Below are 20,394 nucleotides of genomic sequence, written 5' to 3'. Positions count from 1 at the left end.
GCAAACGACTCGATGGCACATAACAACAACAACATCATGGATGGAGAAGAGATTGAGGTTGTTAACATTTTCAGCTTGCTTAGCTCCATAATCAACATTCTTGGCAACGTAATCAAAAGATGAATTGAATTACAGAAGTCTGTACCTCTCCAAAGTGCTAAAGAGCAAAGATATCAGCCTAGAAACTAATGTTTGCCTGATCCAAGCCACGGTCTTTGCAGTTACTTGCTATGCATCAAAGAGCTGGAAAGTGACTAAGGATGACAGAAGAAGAATTGATAGCTTTGAGTTGTGGTGCTGAAGAATAGTATTGAATATACCATGGACCACCAAGAGGTCTTTCTTGGGAAAAGTGAAATCAAATTTTTCCTTAGAGGCAAAGATTTTGTAACTCCATCTCACATAGGACCAGGACCAGGAGGGATTAGTCCTTCAAGAAGAACATCATGCTTGGGAGGGTAGAAGGAACAGCATAAGAGAAAAAGACCTCAGATGAGATGGATTGACACAGTAACTGGGGGGATGAGATTAGCTGTGTTGGAGTCAATGAGACAGGCTCAGGATAGGGCAGGGTTCAGAGTTATATTGTACATAGGGTCTCTCACTATAAGTCACGGGCAACATAACAACAAACATCTTTCTAGTATTCACTGCTTTCAGCCAAGATCCTTCTCTCATCAGCAATAATATCCTACATTCCACACCTCTTCTGAATCTAGTTTGAATTTCTGGAAGTTTTCTTTCAATGTACTTTTTCAGGAGTCTTAATAATCGTCAGCAATATTTTTCTTGCATGTGATAATAATGATATTATTTGATAATAGCCACATTCTGTTGGGTCACCCTTTTGGAGAATGGGAACAAATATGGTCTCTTCCAGTCAATTGGCGAGGTAGCTGTCTTCCACATTTGACAGAGACTGAAGAACAAGAACAGGGTTGTATCTGTTTCCTGAAACACCTCAATTGACATTCCATTAATTCGTGGCACTTTATTTTTTGCCAATGCCTTCAGTTTAGCTTGTACTTGATTCTTGATCATGTGCTACTTCCTGAGATGGTTCAGTGTCAACCAATTTCTTTTCTGGTACAATGACTCAAGAATTTTCCCATCATAACCTTCAGTATTAGACTTGAGACTTGAACTTGTTCCTCAGTTCTTTCAACATGAGAAATTCCAAGTATTTTGGTTTTCTAATTCCAGCTCTTCGCACATTTCACTCAAATATTTTTTCTTCTCACACATTATGGTTCTTGTTTCTGTATAGAGACATAAGCAAAAGGAAGCTGTGAGTGAGAGGGCATTTTAAACAAAGTTAACCATAAAGCAAAAATCCAGACCAGTTGTCATGGAGCTGATTATGACACAAGATTGTGACTTCTCCAGAAGCAGATCAAGACATTCTGCAAGAATTTGAACTCCCAGCCTTGACAGTTAGTGTTTGTGCCCCCCAGGCAAGACCCCTCCGATATGTTCCATGTCAGAGCAGGAAGAACTGTTCAGCCAGACAAGAGGGAGCTGGCAGAGAGTAGAGGAAAAGAGGCTGAGGGGGTGATAGCTGTGAGGGCCACCATAGGGACCTCGGCTTTAACACTGTGAGATGAGAAGTTACTGGGGGCCTGAGGTCATCCAAAGTCAAACCTGCAGAGGGCAGAAGCCTGTCATTGTAGGAAAAGGCAAGTATTTTCCACTGAATCAAATTCCAAAAAGAGTATGTGATTAGGCATTATATCCATGACAACAATCTGGAACGAGCAGTTCATTGCAGGGAGAACTCGGGATGGGGAAAGAAAATGTACAACAACGAAAAAATATTAAAACATTTTCAGTGTTACAAAAAATTATCATAATTTGGTGAGACAGACCTTGTCAATAGCAGGAAATTAATAAGAGCCTGAAGAACAGGGCAGCTCTGTCTCATTCCAGCGCTCCAGGCCTTCACTGTAGAACCTTCCTTTGGTTACTGTGTTGAGAACACACTGCAGGAGCACAGGTGAAGGTGCCATAAGGGGGCACGCGGTACCTAAGCAGGGGTGTCTGTATCTGTTGCATCTTACAACTACATCATTTGTGTCTTGATCTGGGAGCACCGTAGTACCCATCTTTCATCAATTGCCATCAAGGTGACCTCAAAGCAGAACTCAGACCTTTGCTCTGGGCTTTCAGGGGCTGATGGTTTGGAAGGACAGTGCCAGGTCCTGCATTGCTTCTGACCTTCAGTCTTTATCTTAGTAGTCAAACATAGCATTGGTGGCCTTTCCCCTAGCCATGAACGCCTACAGGTCTTTACGTCTTTATAGACAGATCCCTGCTCCTTAGAGTAAGTAACTCGAAAGGTCATGTCTCTGGGAGAGCATTGCTAACCCTATGTCTCTGGCACTTCAAATCCATTAGTGGCTTCTTGGGAGAAAGATGAGCAATTTCTGATATTACCGCCTCAGAAATGCAATGGAGGGTCAACCAGGGCTCCAATTTGATGTCAATAAGGAAGAAACTGAGAGCAAGAAAGTATCCACCACATAGCAAGTGCTCAATTATCTTGTTTTCAGATTGTCTAGGGAAGAAGGAAGGGTAACAGAGGAGTGAAGGAAAGCCGACCTTGCAGGCAGAAGCAGCAGCAGGTTCCAGGAGGATGTCATGAACTGGAATGACCAAGAAAAAAGAAGCACCTGCTACAGCTGTTGCCACAGCAACAGCCAGCCACTTGGAGGGGTACCAGCCAGGCCAGTGAGCTGCAGAAGGCCTGTCTCCCTTCTGAGCCACTCACGTGCTGGGGCTGCTTCCACTAAGAAGCAGCTCACCCAGAGTTCTTCTAAGGGCTCATGAAAGCCCTAAACTGTACAGAAACTGAGTACATGGAGCACAGTGCAAAGGGGAAATGCACTGGGGCCAGGGAAGGAAATCCTGTTTGGTCACAGGAGCTACCCAGCTCCTGGCTTGGAGTGGACACAGGAGTTCTGCAAATGCAAGATCCACTTATCTCCCTCTGGTTCTTGCTTAGCTCTTGTCCACATTATCTGGCTCCCTGTTCTGTTGTTTTTTTCTGTCTCCTCTCCTGCTGTGCTCTAGTTTCCTGGGCAACCTCTCACCAGGAGGCCAGAACTGACATGCTCAGAAATAGCACCTCCAACAGATCCATTTGCACCCCCATCACCCAAGCTGGCCTCTGCTTTTGTTTTTGTGCACAAGCACCAGAAAATGGCCTTAACATCTCATTCCTTCTCATTCTTTCTGCTGCCCAAGCTGATTGCGTTCAGCCTGGCTCAGAGTTCCATTTAAACCCACAGCTTAGTGGGGAAATTAAAGGATGCATGAAAGCTCAGCATGCCTCACCCTTGTGCTGGGCCTGGCTACTTTTTTAAATGAATGACATTTGGAAAACCAGGTCATCCTGTAACCTGGGTGACAAGAGGCCGTACTGTGAGAATTAGGTCTATCATGAGCTGGAAGCTCTTACAGTTTAGAAATCTTGTAGGGGGAAAAAAGCACTTTTTGGCAGGAAACTTCGAGATCTTGGCATGACATTCCATTCTGCTCCTTGACAACTAGGCCCACATTCACTCCAAGGCTGACCCCCTGTGCCACTGTCTGAGATGCAGGGCTGATCTGATTGAGTAATATAAATGCATAGTCAGGAGAACACCCAGCACCATTCTGTGAACACATTTGCAGGGAGTCCTTGAGGGCTGGCTTTTAGAGTAGGTGATATATATATATATATATATATATTTTAAATTAGTAAAGAGTGTGTGACAGGACACCAGACAACACCACAGTCTGTTCTCCTGTGTGGATGATAATGAGACTCACACATGGATGCCACTGATAGCTGCTCAGTCAGAAGCACTGGCATTTCTCCAACCTGGCATCACTGGTTTTGTTTGTGCACCCACATTCCAAAGTGCTGTCATACAGAGCTTTCTTTGGAGGGACTAATATGTATACCCTGCAGGAGCCAGGCTCCTGTGGTCATACTTGCCTCCTCCTTCATCTTCCTCCTTTCACCTTGAGCCAATAAATCTTGTGCTTCCCAAATCTCCTAAGGAACTGTGCATGCAAATGACAGCAGAACATTCAACAGCATTCTGTGATGCTAGGTATTTAAGGATACATTGCTCTAAAATTTCAGATACTGTAATTCCCTACACTTATTTTTTTTCTATATCTACACTGATACAGGCCATGGTTTTTGCAATCACTTGTTATACATCACAGAGTTGGACAATGACTAGGGAGGATAGAAGGAGAATTGACGCCTTTGAGCTGTGGTGCTGGAGAAGAGTATTGAATGTACCATGGACTGCCAAGAAAACAAACAGATTCATCCTTGAGAGGGTTAAACCAGGCTTCTCCTTGGAGGCAAGGATTCTGGGGCTTCGTCTGACATACTTTGGACGTGTTGTAAGGAGAGACAGGTCTTTAGAGAGGGACATCATGCTGGGTAGAGTGGAGGGACAGTGCAGGAGGGGAAGACCCTCTATGAGGTGGATTGATTCAGTGACTGGGGTAATCGGGATGGGTGTGTCAGAGGCAATGAGATTGGCACAGGATAGAGCACAGTTTAGGGCTGTTGTACATAGGGTCGCTATGAGTCGCAAACGACTCGACAGCACATAACAACCACAACAACAATATATCTAGACTGTAAGTTTGTTTCCACAAGCTGCTATTTCTATTACCCTGAGACAAGAAGAAATAGATGCTACCCAGCTATCTTTACTGAATCTTTTGCTTAAGGACTTGATCAAGGATCCTGATCAAAAGGAGAAAAAGTGTGGAACAGACCTTACATAAAAAGCAGACTTACTAGATCCATTAACACTGGAGGATCCCCTAAGTCTAATGCCCAGAAATAATCTTTAAACCTTGAAATGAAACTGTTCTATGAGCCATTGTTAAACTGAGCATGTTTTATCCAATTTAGTAAAGCACGTTTGTCTCAAGCAGAGCACTCACACAAAGGATTATCTTTATGAATGTAAATTTACAACTATAACCTAGAACTGTAAGAGACAGAAAATGGTAATGAAATTAATGGTGATGAAACAGTAAATAGATACAGTGTAGTAGCACAGATATTAGGCCACCAGAGCTCCCTTGAAGTATATAAACAATGTTATGTAACTGTTAGTGTAGAAATCAGGATTAGAATAAAAAGCAAGAAAAACAGAAAAATTCATTTATCCCATAATGATTGTACTGGGCTTTTGAATGAGTATTGGTGGTGATGGTATTATTATTAGCTGCTGTTGCATTGATTTCCAAATCATGAAAACCCCATGCGCAATAGACTAAAACACTGAGCTCTCCTAGCTCCATAAGTGGGAAACTGGACCATTGTGAACCAGTTTTCCAGAAGTAAATTGTCAGACCTTTCTTCCTAGTTCACTTTTCAGTTCCACTGAAATGTGTTTGGCAGCATCACAAAGTATAAATCTGCACTGAGAGACCCTGATGTCTGTGCATGAGGTATGCTGGCCAGTCATTTAAATCTGACCTTTTTTATGGAAGGTGAAAATGGTGCCATTGAACCACCAATGACCCCTTTTTCAAATCAGTACCTGCAACAACTAAGCACTCAGCTGATAACTGGAAGGTTGACACTCAAACGGTTAAATAATCCAGACAAAGACCTGGCAATCTGCTATCACAGAGATTACAACCAAAACTCTATAGGACTGTGACATTTTGTCTTATTGGGTCACTATGAATTGATCACTAACCTGAATAGACTAAGTGATATTTTGAATAATCTTCAGCAAGATTTTGTTTGCGTGTGATATTAATTATTAAGAAATTTAGACATTCTGTTGGATCACCTTTTTGGGAAATTGGAAAAAAATATAGCTCTCCTCCAGTCAGTTGGCCAAGCAGCTGTCCTCTAAATTTCTTGGCACAGCCTGGTGAACACATCCAGGGCTCATGTGTTAGTTGAAATATGTCAATTGGTATTCTATCCATTTCTGGGACTTCCTTTTTTTTTTTTTTTTGCTAGTGCTTTGAAAAAGTATATACGATAGAATACACCCCTGGCAGATGCCCTTTCCCATTTTGAACCTTGCAGTGTCTCCTTGCTCTGTTCTGACAACTGCCTCTTGGTCCAAGTATAGGTTTCACACTAGCACAGTCAAATGTTCTGGGATTCCCAGAGTCAGTCACAGTTTGTTATGATCCACACAGTCAAATGTCTTTGCATAGTCAATGAAGCACAGATAGACATTCTTCTGGTACTTTCTGCTTTCTGCCAAGATCCATCTAGCATTAGCTATAATATCCCTAGTACCACGACCTCTTCTAAACCTAGCCTACACATCTGGCAGTTTTCTGTTTACATATTGCTCCATTTGTTTTTGGATAATTTTCATCAGAATCTTGCTTGCATGTGATATTAATAATATTGTTCAATAATTTTTGCACTCTGTTGGGTCACATTTTCTTGGAATGGGAACAAATATCCATCTCTTCCAGTCAGTGGGCCAGCTGGCTGTCCTCCAGATTTCTTGGCATAACTAAATGAGCACATCCAGGACAGTGTCTGTTTGTTGAAATATGTCAGTTGGTATGTCATCAACTCCTTGAGTCTTGGTTTTTGCCAGTTCTTTCAAAGCAACTTGAACTTCTTCCTTCATCACCACAGGCTCTTGCTTATCCTTTATTTCATGAAATTCTTCTGTGTCAGCCAATTCCTTCTGGTACAGTGACTCTGTATACTCCTTCCATCATCTTTTAATGCTTCCAGGATCATTTAACACTCTACACAAACCATCCTTAAGTATTACCACTCATGGCTTGAATTTGTTTTTCAGTTCCTTCAGCTTAAGAAACGCTAAATGAGGTCGACCCTCTTGATTTTCTGGCTCCAGCTCATTGTACATTTCACTATAGTATCTTACTTTGTCGTCCTGTGCTGCCCTTTGAAATTTTCTGTTCTGCTCTTTAATTTCTTGATTTCTTCCTTTAGCTTTGGCTTCTCAGCACTCTAATGCAATCTGTATGCAGAACAGATCATCCGGGACCCTGGGCTATCCGAGGAGGATTAGTGGAAAATTCATCAACCTGCCTTATGCAGATCACACAACCCTAGTTGCTAAAACTGAGGAGGACCTGAAGTGCTTGCTGCAGAAGGTCAAGGACTGCAGCCTTCAATATGGATTGAAGCTCAACATCAAGAAAACAAAGATTCTCCCCACTGGGCCAATTGGCAGCATTAGCATGATGGCAAAGAAATTGAGATAGTTAACAGTTTTAGTTTGCTTGGCTACATAGTCAACACTCTTGGTACCAGCAGCCAGGAAATCAAGAGATGAATTGCATTGGGAAAGTCAGCTGTCAGGGACCTCTCCAGAGTACTGAAGAGCAATAACATCAGGCTGGAGACTAAGGTGTGCCTGATCCAGGTTATAGTCCTCGCAATTGTGTACAATGCATCGGGGAGCTAGATAGTGACTAGGGATGAAAGAAAGAGAATTGATGCCTTTGAGATGTAGTGCTGGAGAAGAGTGTTGGATAGACCATGGACTGCTAGGAGGACAAACAGATTATTCTTGGAGAGGGTGAAATTGGGCTACTCCTTGGAGTCAAGGATTCTGAAGCTTTTTCTGACATACTTTGGACATGTTGCAAGGAGGGACCAGCCCTTGGACAGGGACATCATGTTTGGGGAGAGTAGAGGGGCAGTGCAGGAGAGGAAGACCCTCAATGAGATGGATCAAGTCAGTGATTGGGGTAATGGGAGTGAGTGTGTCGGAGACAATGATGTTGGCACAGGATAGAGAAGGGTTTAGGGCTCTTGTGCATAGGGTCGATCTGAGTTGCAAGTGGCTCGACAGCACACAACAACCTCCACAACAGTGCTTCAATGCAGCTAGAACTTCTTTTTTAATCATCATTAGTTCCTGATCATACACTTCTTCCTGGAATGGTTCAGTGTCAGAAAAGTCTTTTTTATACAATGACTCGGTATATTCTTTTCATCTTCTTTTGATCTTCCTGAAACATTCAGGATTTTGCTTATGGCATCCTTCAGTGTTGCAATTTGAGGCTTGATTTTGGTTTTCAGTTCTTCATGCTTGAGAAGTACTGACCAAGTTCTTCCCTTTTTATTTTCTGACTATTTATTTGCACACTATACTACTTTAAGTTGTCTTCTAGAGCTACCCTTTGAAACCTTCTGTTCATCTTTTTACTTTGGCAGTTCTTCCTTTTATTTTAACTTCTTGACAATCTAGTGTAATTTTCAGTCTCTTCTGAAAAGTCTCTTTTCTGCTCTTCTTATCTATTTTTGTCTTTTCTTTTTCCCTTACCTGTGTAGTAACCTTTTACTTTCTTCATGGATGATTTTCTTAATGGCATCCCACAGTTCATGTGGTCTTTAGTCACTAGTGTTTAGTGCTCAAACCTATCCTTAAGATGATTTTCAAATTCAGGTGAAATAGAGTCAAGATTCTAGCTGGTTCTTGTGGATGTGTCTTAATTTTCTTCAACTTCAGTTTGAACTTGCACAAGCAAAATCTTGCTAAAGATTATTTAAGAACATCTAGACTTGAGAGTGTTTGTTGACAGAGAATAGCCAGAAATTCAGGGTGGATTTAGAAGAGGCCGTGGCACCACGGGTATCATTGGTGATATCAGATGGGTCCTGTCAGAAAGCAGAGAAAACTAGAAGGATGCCTATTGATAAATTATTGACTGTATGGATCATAATAAATTGTGTCTGACACTGAGAAGAATATAAATAGCATAACACTTAGTTGTGCTTATGGAAAACCTAGACCTCAGCCAAGAAGCTGTTCCCTGAACAGAGCAATGATACACTAACTACAGGGTCATATCATTTCTCCATACCTATTCAGTATGTATGCTGAGCAAATCATTCAAGAGGCTAAACTTTATGAAGAAGAGTATGGCATCAGGATTGGATGAAGATTCATCGTCAACCTGTATTATGATGATTACATAATCTTTCAAGTGAAGAGGGCTTGAAGCACTTGTTGTAGATGATCAAAGAATATTGTTGTTGAATACAATGGACCCATAGCTGACCCTCCCACAGATTTTCAGAGGCAGTTAATCACATGGCAGGAGTTTGTTCAACCTTCTCCCTCAGGTCAGCTGGCAGATTCAAACCAAAAGCCTTCAGGACTGCAGTGCAGTTTCTTACCACTAGGCCACAAGAGCTCCCTACTTTCAATATGGATGGCATCTCAAGGTCAAGAAAACCAAGATTCTTACCACTGGGCCAGTAAGCAACATCACAATAGATGGAGAAAAGATTGAAACTGTCAAACACTTCACCTTACTTGGATCTACAATCAACATCATTGGTGTCAGCAGTCAGGAACTCAGGAGACATACTGCACTGGGAAAGTCTGCAGTCAGGGAACTCTCCAAATATTTGAGGAATAATGATGTTAGTTTGAGCACTAACGTGTGTCTGATTCAGGCCATGATCTTTCTGATCATTTGCTATGTCTCTGAGAGTTGAACAAAAAATAAAAACGACAGAAGAATAATTGATGCTTGAGCTGTGTGGGAGAAGAGTACTAAACATCCCATGGACTGCCAAAAGAACAAACAGATATGCCTTGAAGAGGGTGCAGCCAGAGTATTCTTTGGAGGCAAGGATGATGAGGCTTCACCACACATAGTTCAGGCATGTTGCTGGAGAGGCTATTCCTTGGAGAAGCATATGAGGCTTGGAAACATAGAAGGTCAGCTAAGGAGAGGAAGACCCTTGACCAGATGATTAACACAATGACTGCGGCACTGGGCTCTAATGTATCAGTAAATGTGAAGATGGCACAGGATAGGACAAGTTTAGATCTATTTTTTCATAGGGTCATTAGGGATGATACTCAACAGCACTTGACAAGTGATCTTTTGTACCAGGAAATTGTTGACAGGTGTGATAGCCTAAATGCTAAGAAACTACACTGCAATCCCAAAGGCACATGGTTCAAATCCATCAGCTGTTCTGTGAGAGAAGGATGGACATCTCCTTTTGTATTATTTACTCCTTTTTAAAACCTGCGAGAGGGTCAGCTATGAGTCTCAACTGTATAGCACATACCAACAATAGGCAGCACAATGATCTCCAAGCCTGCTAGGTGAAGACACAAAGACCAATTGAACATTTTTGCTGGGTAGTATTTCCAAGTTTTTTAGAATGGAGGTAGACTCTTGGAGGCAGGGGTAAGCCATGCATGCGTGTGTGTGTGTGTGTGTGTGTGTGTGTGTGTGTGTGTGTGTATCTTCATCTAGATGGTTCTAACTTCTGGTGACCATCATGTTTCAGAGCCTATAGGAGAATATTGCCCATCTTTCTCCCATGGAGCAGAACCTAATGTGTAATGCATTATGCCATCTCCAGTAATCTGAATCTACCAGCAGCTCCATGGGAGAAAGATGGGCAGTCTCCTCCCACTGCAATTTACAGTCCTGAAAACCGCATGAATGGTCACTGTGATTTGCAGCCAAGTTGATGGCAGGGAGTGAATATTTATTATTTTGCATTTTGTTTATTTTTGTGCGTAATGTGCCTGTTTTCTAATGTCACTCTTTTTTTAAAAAGCAATTCTTTAAAATTACCAATTTCATGGTTGTATAGTATCTTGGAAGCAGGAGTGGCATCCTCTTTCTAAGCAATATGCCTCTGGAATCTCTAAGAACTTGGATAAATGTGGACAAAAGGCTTCAGGCCTTTTGTCCATAGGGTCACTATGAGTCGTGCTTGACTCAAGGGCAATAAACAACAACAACATAGTATCTATCACAAAAATGTATTATAATTTGTGTCACTATTTGATATAAATAATGTGGAACAAATGTCCACATAGAAATTATTTGTGCCTATGAATATTTCTACATGATTAAATCTTGCACTGCAACCCCAAAGGCATGCGATTCAAACCCATTAGCTGCTTGGAAGTCTACATTTATTCAGGATAAGGCCACTGCATAAGAACTGTGATATAGCAGTAGTAGAGTAGTAATCCAAGGATATAAATATGACACACTCAGCATGGAGGCTTTTATAGGTTGTACTATGAGCTGATTTGGCCTAGAATTTTCACATTGCAATTTTTTTTTAATTTTCAAAATTGTAATTGTTATTTCCAAATAAAGTAAACAAACACTTCTTAAGTTAGAGTGCAAAATAAAGCACCTTACTGTTTAAAAGGTGCAAAAGCAAGAGAATACATCAACTTGTCCACAGCTTAAATAGTTGTCTGTGTGGTGGGTAATGTAATTTCAAAACATTTTCAATAGAAAATTGATTTCTAAATCAGCTTACAGAAGATTAAAAAAATCAGTATTTAGTACTAATTTTAACTATAAATAACTAAAAAGGAAAAAGTTTTGTCCTCTATTCTGGTTTTGCTTCAATATCTATGTTTTCTGTTCCTTGCCTTTTGGAGAAAACATTGCATTGTGACGCTGCCATCTCTTTGGACGGGGACAAGGATCAAGATCTTCCTTAATGTAACCTCTCTCCACACAAGTCTGAGTAGAAGGAAAACCAACTTCCCAGAAATTCTCTGGTGTGTTGGGTGGAATGTAGCAGAACCGGTGTCTTGAACAGGAACCCAACTTCTTTTCTCTTTCTTCTGCTGGGATATCTGCATAATAAATTTCACATTCCTTACAAGTGTGTCCAAGCAGTTTTTTCTCTCTTCTTTTTTCCAAACCACCTCAATATGAGGAAAATTTTGTAATTTTTAGTGAAATCAGCATCCTGTTTTCTAGTTTGTGGTCAACTCAACTCATTGCCTTCTAGTTGAAATCAGCTCATAACTGGCCCTCCAGTGAGTTTACATCAGACAGGAGGAGATTGCCCATTTTTCTCCCACAAAGCATCTTGTGAATTTGAACTGCGCACTTTGGGTTAGCAGCGCAACTCCTTACCCATTCGGCCACCGTAGCTAATGGTAGTAGACCCTATTATTCCACTACTTTGAGAATGTGAGATGAAAGTGAGGTTTGCTAAAATCCTCTGATGCTGCCAAGACTCCACCCTCACACTGTCTCCACTCGGTTTGTAGAACTTCTCCTTCACTATGATAAGTCCCATGGAAGGACTGCCTGAGTCTGAAGAAAATGGGAGAGAGGAAAAGGAATTCAAAGAGGAGGAAAAGGAAGAAGAGATACCTGAGAAGGCAAACACTGAGAAGATTTCTGTGGAAACCCTGCTGCTAGTGTTCCGAGGTGGAACCGAAGCGTGTGACTGTGACCGATTCTCCAGCCACCTAAACACCGAGAACATTTATTATGAGGTTGGTTAGATTGTTTACTTTGTTTTGTTTTTTTTAAAAAGGGGGTCACCTGAACATAAAGAAAGTTGCCTTCTGTTTTGAGCATATTTTTCATGACACCATAGGAGCTCTGGTGGCCTAGTGAATAAGGTGTTGTGCTGCCCACCCAAAGGCAGAAGGTTCAAATCCACTAGCTGCTCCTTGAGAGAAAGAGGGCAATCTCTTCCCATGCAATTTACAGCCTCTGGAAACTTGCTGGAGGGTGAGTTGTGAGCTGCTTCCTATTCAATGGTAATGAGTTGAGCTCTCAAATGCATCATGATACAAAAGTTATGGCCTTCATGTTGTTGCTGTTGTTAAGTGCCATCAAGTCATGGGCGACTCATAGTGACCCTACAAATGAAAGACGTGGACACTTGTCTAACTTTCATCCTTTCTCCAGGTTCATAGGGTTTCCGGAGGCAAGCTATTTCGGAAGTGACATTCATGTAATAAGTAAATATTTTTATATCTGCAGGATTCAAAAAGTCAATTAACTTTCTTTCCTCCCCCTTTTTTTGTTTCCCCCCCTTTTTTAAAGCACTTCATAAAAATATTTCATGACCTAGGTGCCAAGGATTTGGCGCCAATTGAAATTTGTGATCTCATGAAGCATCCTTTTATTCAAGACCTGATTTCAAGTTACTCGGACTATAAAATTCCAGTAAGTATTACCCAAAGGTGTCCTTATTTGGTTGGAAGCAGATTCAGGACATGCTGTGCCACCTCTAATGTAGACTTTTCAGTGAGGCAGGAGAAATTTGGCTTGGCCAGAACAGGGGAATCTAAACAAGCATCAGCATCAAGAGGGAAAGATCAGCCCATGGTCCCCAGTGGGCTACAAACTCAGACATAGGGAGCAGGGAAGAAGGATCAATAGTTGGAAAACATGGACTTTGTGACAGAAATGAGGCTGGAGATAGAATGATAGAATTCTGTATAATCAATGATTTATTCATTGCAAATCCCTTTTAATAAGAAACATGAATGCAGACTATAAAATTGGATTTCACCTGATGGTATGCACAAGAATGAGATTTATTACATCTGTGGAAAAAATTGCTGGAAAAACTCAGTATCAGCTATCTGTATAGATAATAGTAATAATAATAACCATAATCATAATAATACAAGCGACTATGTTGAGGATTAGACAAGATTGTGCAAGTGTAGTACTTGGCATGGTCTCTCATGGTAACAGGTGGCTACTCATTGGATCTAAGAGGTCAAAGGTGAGGAAGTGATGGAAGTAGACTTCTCAGATTCTGGACCATTCGAGCTCCAGGTCATTATCAACAGTGTGGAGAACAGATTGTCCAGCCAGAGAGAACCAGCTAACAGATGCAGTGTCCTCTAATCTAACATAGCACATGCAGTCTGCTATGTGGAAGTGGCAGTGTGCCGTTTCCACCAGGAAAAACAGGGTATGAGATGAGGAAATTGAGAATGCAACCCAGAGAGACCGGGTCAGCCAGGCAGAGGAGAAAGGAAGACCTGCAGCCCTGAGATCACACAGCAGGTCTCGTCTCTACCACACATGCCTGATGCGCACACATAGTGGGACATCCCAGGTCTTCTGCAGTGTGGCTCCTGCAGCCGGAGGAGGCTGGCACAGCCCCTCACCAGACTGCGGGAAGGTGCTCCAACCCTCTCAGTTGCCGGCTTAGAATCCTACAAGCTTCTTATTTGACTCCCCAAGCTTGGCTGCTGGTCTGCAAAGGGTTTGTCTGGGCTCAGGCAAAAGCCCTTTCACTTTGAAAGAGCAGGTGGAGATTTCTTCATTCTTGACTTCTAGTAACAGCACCTCCCTCCTGCAGGTCCTTCCCTCCCTGGGGTCAGTAATGAGCCTCTCCAGATTCACTTGTCTTTGTGGCACAATTCTATTTTTTCTAAACTGCTCATGTTTTGCTATGCATTTAATTACTTGTTTTGTCGTTGTTGATGACTGTTGTCAAATTGAGCACTACTCATAGCGACCCTATGAACAAAAGACTTGAAGCCTTTCTATAAGTGTCATCATTTCTCAACGTTCACAGAGTTTCCAGAGACATGTGGTTTAGGAAGTGGCTGCCACTCCTGCTAGGAGTAATTTAAATTCTTTTGGAACAAGTGAGGAGATTTCAAGGCCCAAGGTCCATTTGGTAGTAAAGCACAATGACAGACAGGTTCTAGAATCAGAAACCCGTGAATCAGACCTCTGTTTACTAGCTCCATGATCTAACCATTCTTTCTACCCTGCCATCAGTGGAGATGTTTGTTATAAAAAGGGTTGTTGTTAAATAAAATTGTGCCAGGTATAACACAATGCATCATCCCTGGGCATAAGGACTTTAGAAAGGGTGCCTGGGTGCTTCATACTGAGACCGAGAAGTCCTAGTGGTACACTGATTTAGCATTCGGGTGTTAACCACAGATTGGCAGTTCGCTCCTCCCAGGAAAGGAGCTGACTATCTTCCTGCATAGAACTTATAACTGAGAAAAACATTTTGGGCTTTTCTACTCTGTCATCTGGGATCAAAAATTGTTGTAGCAACACCTTACAACAACAGTGCTGAGACCAGGAGTCTATAGTTGCATGGGACATAGGAGAAAGAAAATGAGCAGCAAATGCAGTTGCCCCTGTTTGCAAGGCAATGATTATATGCAGGGATCACAAGACAATGTTATTAAGTAAGCCATTCAAGTGCAAAATTACAGTAATTCCAAACAGCGCATTTGTTTGGGTGAGACCATGGCAGGAGCCCACAGAAGAATTAAGCTGCCCAGCATTCTAGAAAGTGGAGGGGAAGGGGAGACAGTCTACAAGGATTGCACATACATGAAGAAGAGAGACTGGCCAGTAGCAGAAGCAGAGTACTGGAGGAGGAGAGTGAGCTGAACCTGAGTGAAATGGCAGGTCTACACAGGTTCAAGACCCACCGAGTTAGTCACAGCTGGGGAAATGACAAAGAACAAGGACACAAGGGGAAATGAGGTCTGATCTGAAAGTAGTACAAAGTTGACAGGCTTCCGAGATGGAACATCACATGTGATGTATGCCTTCGTATATTGTCATTGTGTTTCTGTATTTAATAAGGTTCCTTTAAAAAAATTATTGGTGCCTCTTTATTTAACTGAGGGAGTTCTGAAGGCCTAGAGAAGCTGAAAACCCAAAGGCACGCAGTTCAAATCCACCAGCTGCTCTGTGGAGAAAAGATGGGCAATCTCCTCCCGTGTGATTTACTGCCTCTGAAAACCTGCTTGAGGGTCATCTATGGGTTGGATCTGACTCAAGAGTTCATAATAACAACAATTATCTGATAAGGCCAGAATATTTGGAAACACCATTGGCAGCTTTTAAGAGGTTATGAATGGCTGTTCCAGATGAATCCTGTGGTTCATGGTTCCTTCCATCCATGTATTCAGTGAGCACTGTTGGCAACAGAAAGAATGCATCCTGTGACCATTCTCAGGACCCTGCAGTTCATGTTTCATCAATAAAGACCAACTTTCTTCTCCACTTGAATGGACTCAACAGCACCACATGTTTTACCAGCTGTCCACGTAGGGGGAAGAAGGCATCATGAGAGCAGCTCTAGAATTAGGGGGAACAGAGTCCCTCAGAGCTGGACATTCTGCAGCCTGCACAGACCCATCAGAACCAGGCAAGCCAATGGGAAGAACAAGGGACTCTCCCAGTGCTGGAGGGGGGACCCCAAGGGGACCAACATCTGCTCCTTCCACTTTGCTTTCCACTTAGCAAAACCTATCCTGTTCAAGTGACTCCCACGGGCCAGTCGCCTCCTCCTACACTTCATCCTGCAAACTCCACCTCCTATTCCAGGGAACATTGTGAATGCAGCAAATAATTTGTAAAACCCACTCCAACTGTGCACAGTAGAATTTGTGTTACAAGGACAAGCAGGCCCGTGACATAAAGCCACAAATATGATTGATTTGCAGAGATGCTTTGAGGCTTTTCACCTGAGGAAGGAAAATAGCCAATTTATGGCTGCTTTAGAGGGTAAAAGAAAGGTGGAAGCAATGGGATTCTTTTCCATTCATGCTTCTGTCATTCTGGAAGGGTTTCATTCGCTTTCCCTACTGCCCACAGCATGATGTGCCCCATTGAGGGAACTGTGCTGAATGAGTCAGGCTGTCTCACGTGTCAGGCCCTCTCCATTAGGTCCCAGGAAGACCTGGGCCTTTTAAACACCAAAAAAACCCACTTCTTCTCTTGTTCACTATTTCCTCAAAGAGGTGGGAGGTGAGAGCCATGAAGTTGGATAGTTAACCAGCCTCTGCTCTTTCATAGTAGAAAGACTTAGCTAACTAGTTAGTTCGGTTGCTGGGATGACCCTTGAATACATAGCCAAGCCAGCTGCTTCACCCTCCCTGTCCTTTGTCCTTCTCCTGGTGGCTCCACAGGAGACTTGAGAGGACAGCAGGCTGCCCCAACCATGACTCACAAGATTGTGAAACCAAAGAGTCGTGCCCACGGGAAACTGAAATTCTTATATTCTGGAAGGAAAGAGCTTCCCTTTCCAGTAAAGGGTTTTATTCTCACTTTTGTTAATAAGAAAAGAAACAAGTAAGACGGGGGAGGGGGAGAAAAATCCCTGAAGACTCGTCCTGTCATCATTTTTTTTTCTTCACTCCAGATATCCCTGTGCAAGTAAATATATCTCAGTTCAAAATGAACTTTAACCACAGTGGTGTTATTTGAAGATCCTTCTAGATAAGCAGAGCAATAGCTAGAGTGTGGTTTTTCAGGTTAAAATGTTGTTTGCTATTACAAACGGTGGGAAGTGGATGTTGTTGCCTAACAGCTCTGTGTTTACCAGACCCGGGTTTAGAAATGTTTTGAAAGATAGATTTAAGAAAACTGGATGTGCCTACCCGAAGTGATGTTCACCTGGCGCAAGTCAGCCTGGCCCTGGAGCTACGAGAGTGGCCTCTCGGGTCACCCTGATTGGGTTCCCATGTGAGAGTTCTGTGACCTTGAGCAAGCAGCCGTCTCACTGTGGTAGATAGAGATGAAGATCTTTCCTCCCTTAAAAGGTTCTTCTGTGAATTAACTGGCTTAATCCATATGAATTCATTAGCCCAGTGTATTATAGGTAAAAAAAAAACAATAAACATGAGATACTGTTATTATTGTTTGGCAAGTTTCCAATCTCTTGTTCATAGGGTAGTTAGGAATCTTAATTGGCTCAACACCTCCTGGCAACACCACTATTACTGTCAGCCTGCAGATAGTTTAGTTTGCAAGAATCATCTCCAGGCTGTGTGAGGTTTGATCTGGCATTGCATCTCCTGTGTGAGTAGGGTCTTCTCTGTGGAGAGAGAGGAAGCACTGACTGGTTCACTGACAATCACAGAATTCAAATCAAGGTCCAAGCCCAGAGGCTGCAAAGCTTAGCATGACCAGCTTTTGTGCTGGGTTTTATGCTTACTCAGCTCAAGTCATTCTTTTAATTCTACATCCATAGGCCTTATCCAAGGAGGCTGGCTTTCAAGCACTCTTCCTAAATAACTGATAAATTGGTTTTATTAAATGTGACAAGATCAATACTATGACTGGCTTGTTGGTGAGAAAATTCCATTTACTATGACAAACACATTCAGAATGCAACTTTCTGAATTTCTTTAGCCATCTGACAAATGTAGTTTCCTATGACAAACACAGGAGTATACATTTCTTTTCGTCAAACTGGAAACCAGCCTGTGACTTTAAGATTAAGGTATAAATACAATAAGAGATAGTGATGCACCTTTCTACGTTAGAATTGAAATATCACAGAGAATTTTTTATAAAGGAGGACTGCAGGATCCAGTTGAGTGAGGAAAATACCTAAGAATTTAATGTTTGACTTGACTGGATTTGATCTTACTTTCTCGTACGTGATTTGAAAAGTCTTCTCCAGCTTTATCTTTTTAACAAAATGAAGTAGTTGTCAAACACTTTCTGATTCTCTCGTGGTTCCCCTTTAACTACTACTGAAACTTGTGGTCTCTGATTTCAGCTGCAAGTGTAACCAAACCAGAGTAACTCTACCTGGAGTTTGTAAAATGTTAACTACACTTTAAGGATAAATGTGTGCCGGATTCACGCCATGAGATTTCCAATTACTTCATATTCACGTTAACATTAGATAATGAGTGAAGACAGAAGAAGTATTTATGCCTTTGAATTATAATGTTAGTGAAAATATTGACTATACCATGGACTACAAAAGGAAAGGTGAATCTGTCTTGTAAAAGGGTTAGCCTTAGAGTCAAGGGTGGTGAGACTTCATCTCATGTGCTTTAGACATGTAACCAGGAAGGGCCAGACGCTGCTGAAGACATCATCCATGGAAAAAGAAAAAGTGAGAAAGAAAGAGGAAGACACTCAATTACATCGGTTGACGCAGTGATGGCGACCATGGGCTTCAGTACAGCAACAACTCATGATAGCTCAAGATTGGCAGGGGTTACACAAGAGGCCACTATACCTGGGAGTCAGCTCTAACATCATGAAAGAAATTACAGGTTACTGTCAGCTCAGTTCTAATCACTAAGTTAACTTCCAATGCTCATCGTTGGTTCTATTTATTCAGAGAAGACACACTCTTCAGGATTGCAGGGTGAATGATGAGGTGACCAGATTTCCTTGGTTTACATAATTCATTCCAAGTTGACTGTTAGCTGTAGACCATCAGTGTCTTCAGAGAATAAGGTCCCTGTGAAAAGATCCACTATGACTCATGGCAGTGGCTAAGAAGACCGATGTGTGAGGAATGACACTGCAGGTGACAGCTCAGAGGGTGCAGTTGCTTATGTCTGCATGAGGGAAACAATGTCATCAAACTGAAACCTTTGGAGCTCAGCTCTGAAAAAAGAACTTCCCTAAATTTGTGACAGTTAAAAAAGAAAACTAAACTAAAAGATACAGAAATGCAGTTCTACACATTACAACTGTATTCTCACTCCTTTAAAATAGAATTTTAAAAAATTTCTTTGTTATAGACTTTGTGGTAGAAAATGTAAGATAACTGGATAGCTGAAGCAGATTGCTCTCTCTCTCATATTAAAGGAGAAGTAATCCTATAAATAATAATGATATAATAATAATATTCTACCCTAAAGTTCTGCAAATTCATGAGCATTATTAATTTAGCATTAGAATTTTCTTTTAATAGAAGGTGAACCATTTCTTATTCATTAACAAGAAAATATTTGCCCTTCTCATTATGCCTCAAACTTTATGTAATTGCTGTTACAAATTCTATTTAGTCTAATAAGAGAATGAAGTCATTATTTCATAGAACTGAGGCTCCAGGTTCTTAGATACTTTTATTTGGGTGCAACTAAAAGTCACTGAATGTGTTTCAGACTGAATGGGGAGCAGCTCTCTCAAAAGGAGAAATAATACACTTTCTTTTTTTAAATTTTTTTAAATTTTTATTTTATTTTATTATTTTTGTGTGCGTGTACCGTCAAATCAGATCTGACTGGTACAGGAGGAGATTGCCCCTCCTTCCCCGGCAGAGCATCTGATGGATTTTTTTTTTATTATTTTATTATTTTTGTGTGCGTGTACCGTCAAATCAGATCTGACTGGTACAGGAGGAGATTGTCCCTCCTTCCCCGGCAGAGCATCTGATGGATTCGAACCGTGCACCTCTGGGATTGTAGTTGCAGCTTCTTGCCACTAGGCCACCAGAGCTCCCTATGAAATAATATACTTTCAATCACTGCCACATACTAAATGATAATTAAGCCCAGACTGTTTTTAAATGTCTGTAACTTGTCGTTGGAATTTCTTTTTCTCTTAGGACATTAAGATAGTTTTCCAAAGGAGTGAAAATGTGCAAGGAAGTGATGGAGAGAGATCGTCTTCAAGACTGACAGAGGAAAAGAAATGAGCCCCAAAGCAGGCCTGTTAGTCCCTCTGTCTTCAAAACACTGATAAATGTTCTCCAACCTTTTCTCTATCTTTACATCTTCACATCAAAATAAAAGCATGATGTCTGTGTCAGTGTAATGGGGTTTGTTTTGTTGTTGTTGTTACTGTTTTGTTAGGGTGTTTTTCTCCCTTTTTTAAATTTTTGTTTGTTTACAAGGTTCGTATACATTGTGT

The 20,394-nt window shown here is 41.6% G+C and overlaps 1 protein-coding gene across 1 annotated transcript in view; it reads left to right on the top strand.

The window, feature by feature from the left end:
* Positions 1 to 20,179, top strand: part of SPEF2 (sperm flagellar 2) — a 331,758-nt gene extending 311,579 nt beyond the window's left edge. Inside the window, exons 35-38 of the mRNA XM_006902126.1 lie at positions 5,063 to 5,082; positions 12,065 to 12,272; positions 12,832 to 12,954; positions 20,090 to 20,179. Of these exons, the coding sequence (XP_006902188.1) occupies positions 5,063 to 5,082; positions 12,065 to 12,272; positions 12,832 to 12,954; positions 20,090 to 20,179 (441 nt within the window). The remainder of the gene's footprint in view (positions 1 to 5,062; positions 5,083 to 12,064; positions 12,273 to 12,831; positions 12,955 to 20,089) is intronic.
* The last annotated feature ends 215 nt before the right edge of the window (positions 20,180 to 20,394 follow it).

Source organism: Elephantulus edwardii, unplaced genomic scaffold, assembly GCF_000299155.1.
Source record: "Elephantulus edwardii isolate Elephantulus edwardi_28Jun2011 unplaced genomic scaffold, EleEdw1.0 scaffold00370, whole genome shotgun sequence".
Taxonomy (NCBI): Eukaryota; Metazoa; Chordata; class Mammalia; order Macroscelidea; family Macroscelididae; genus Elephantulus; species Elephantulus edwardii.
The sequence above is the reverse complement of the archived record's forward strand: the minus strand, read 5'-3'. Positions and strand labels throughout refer to the sequence as shown.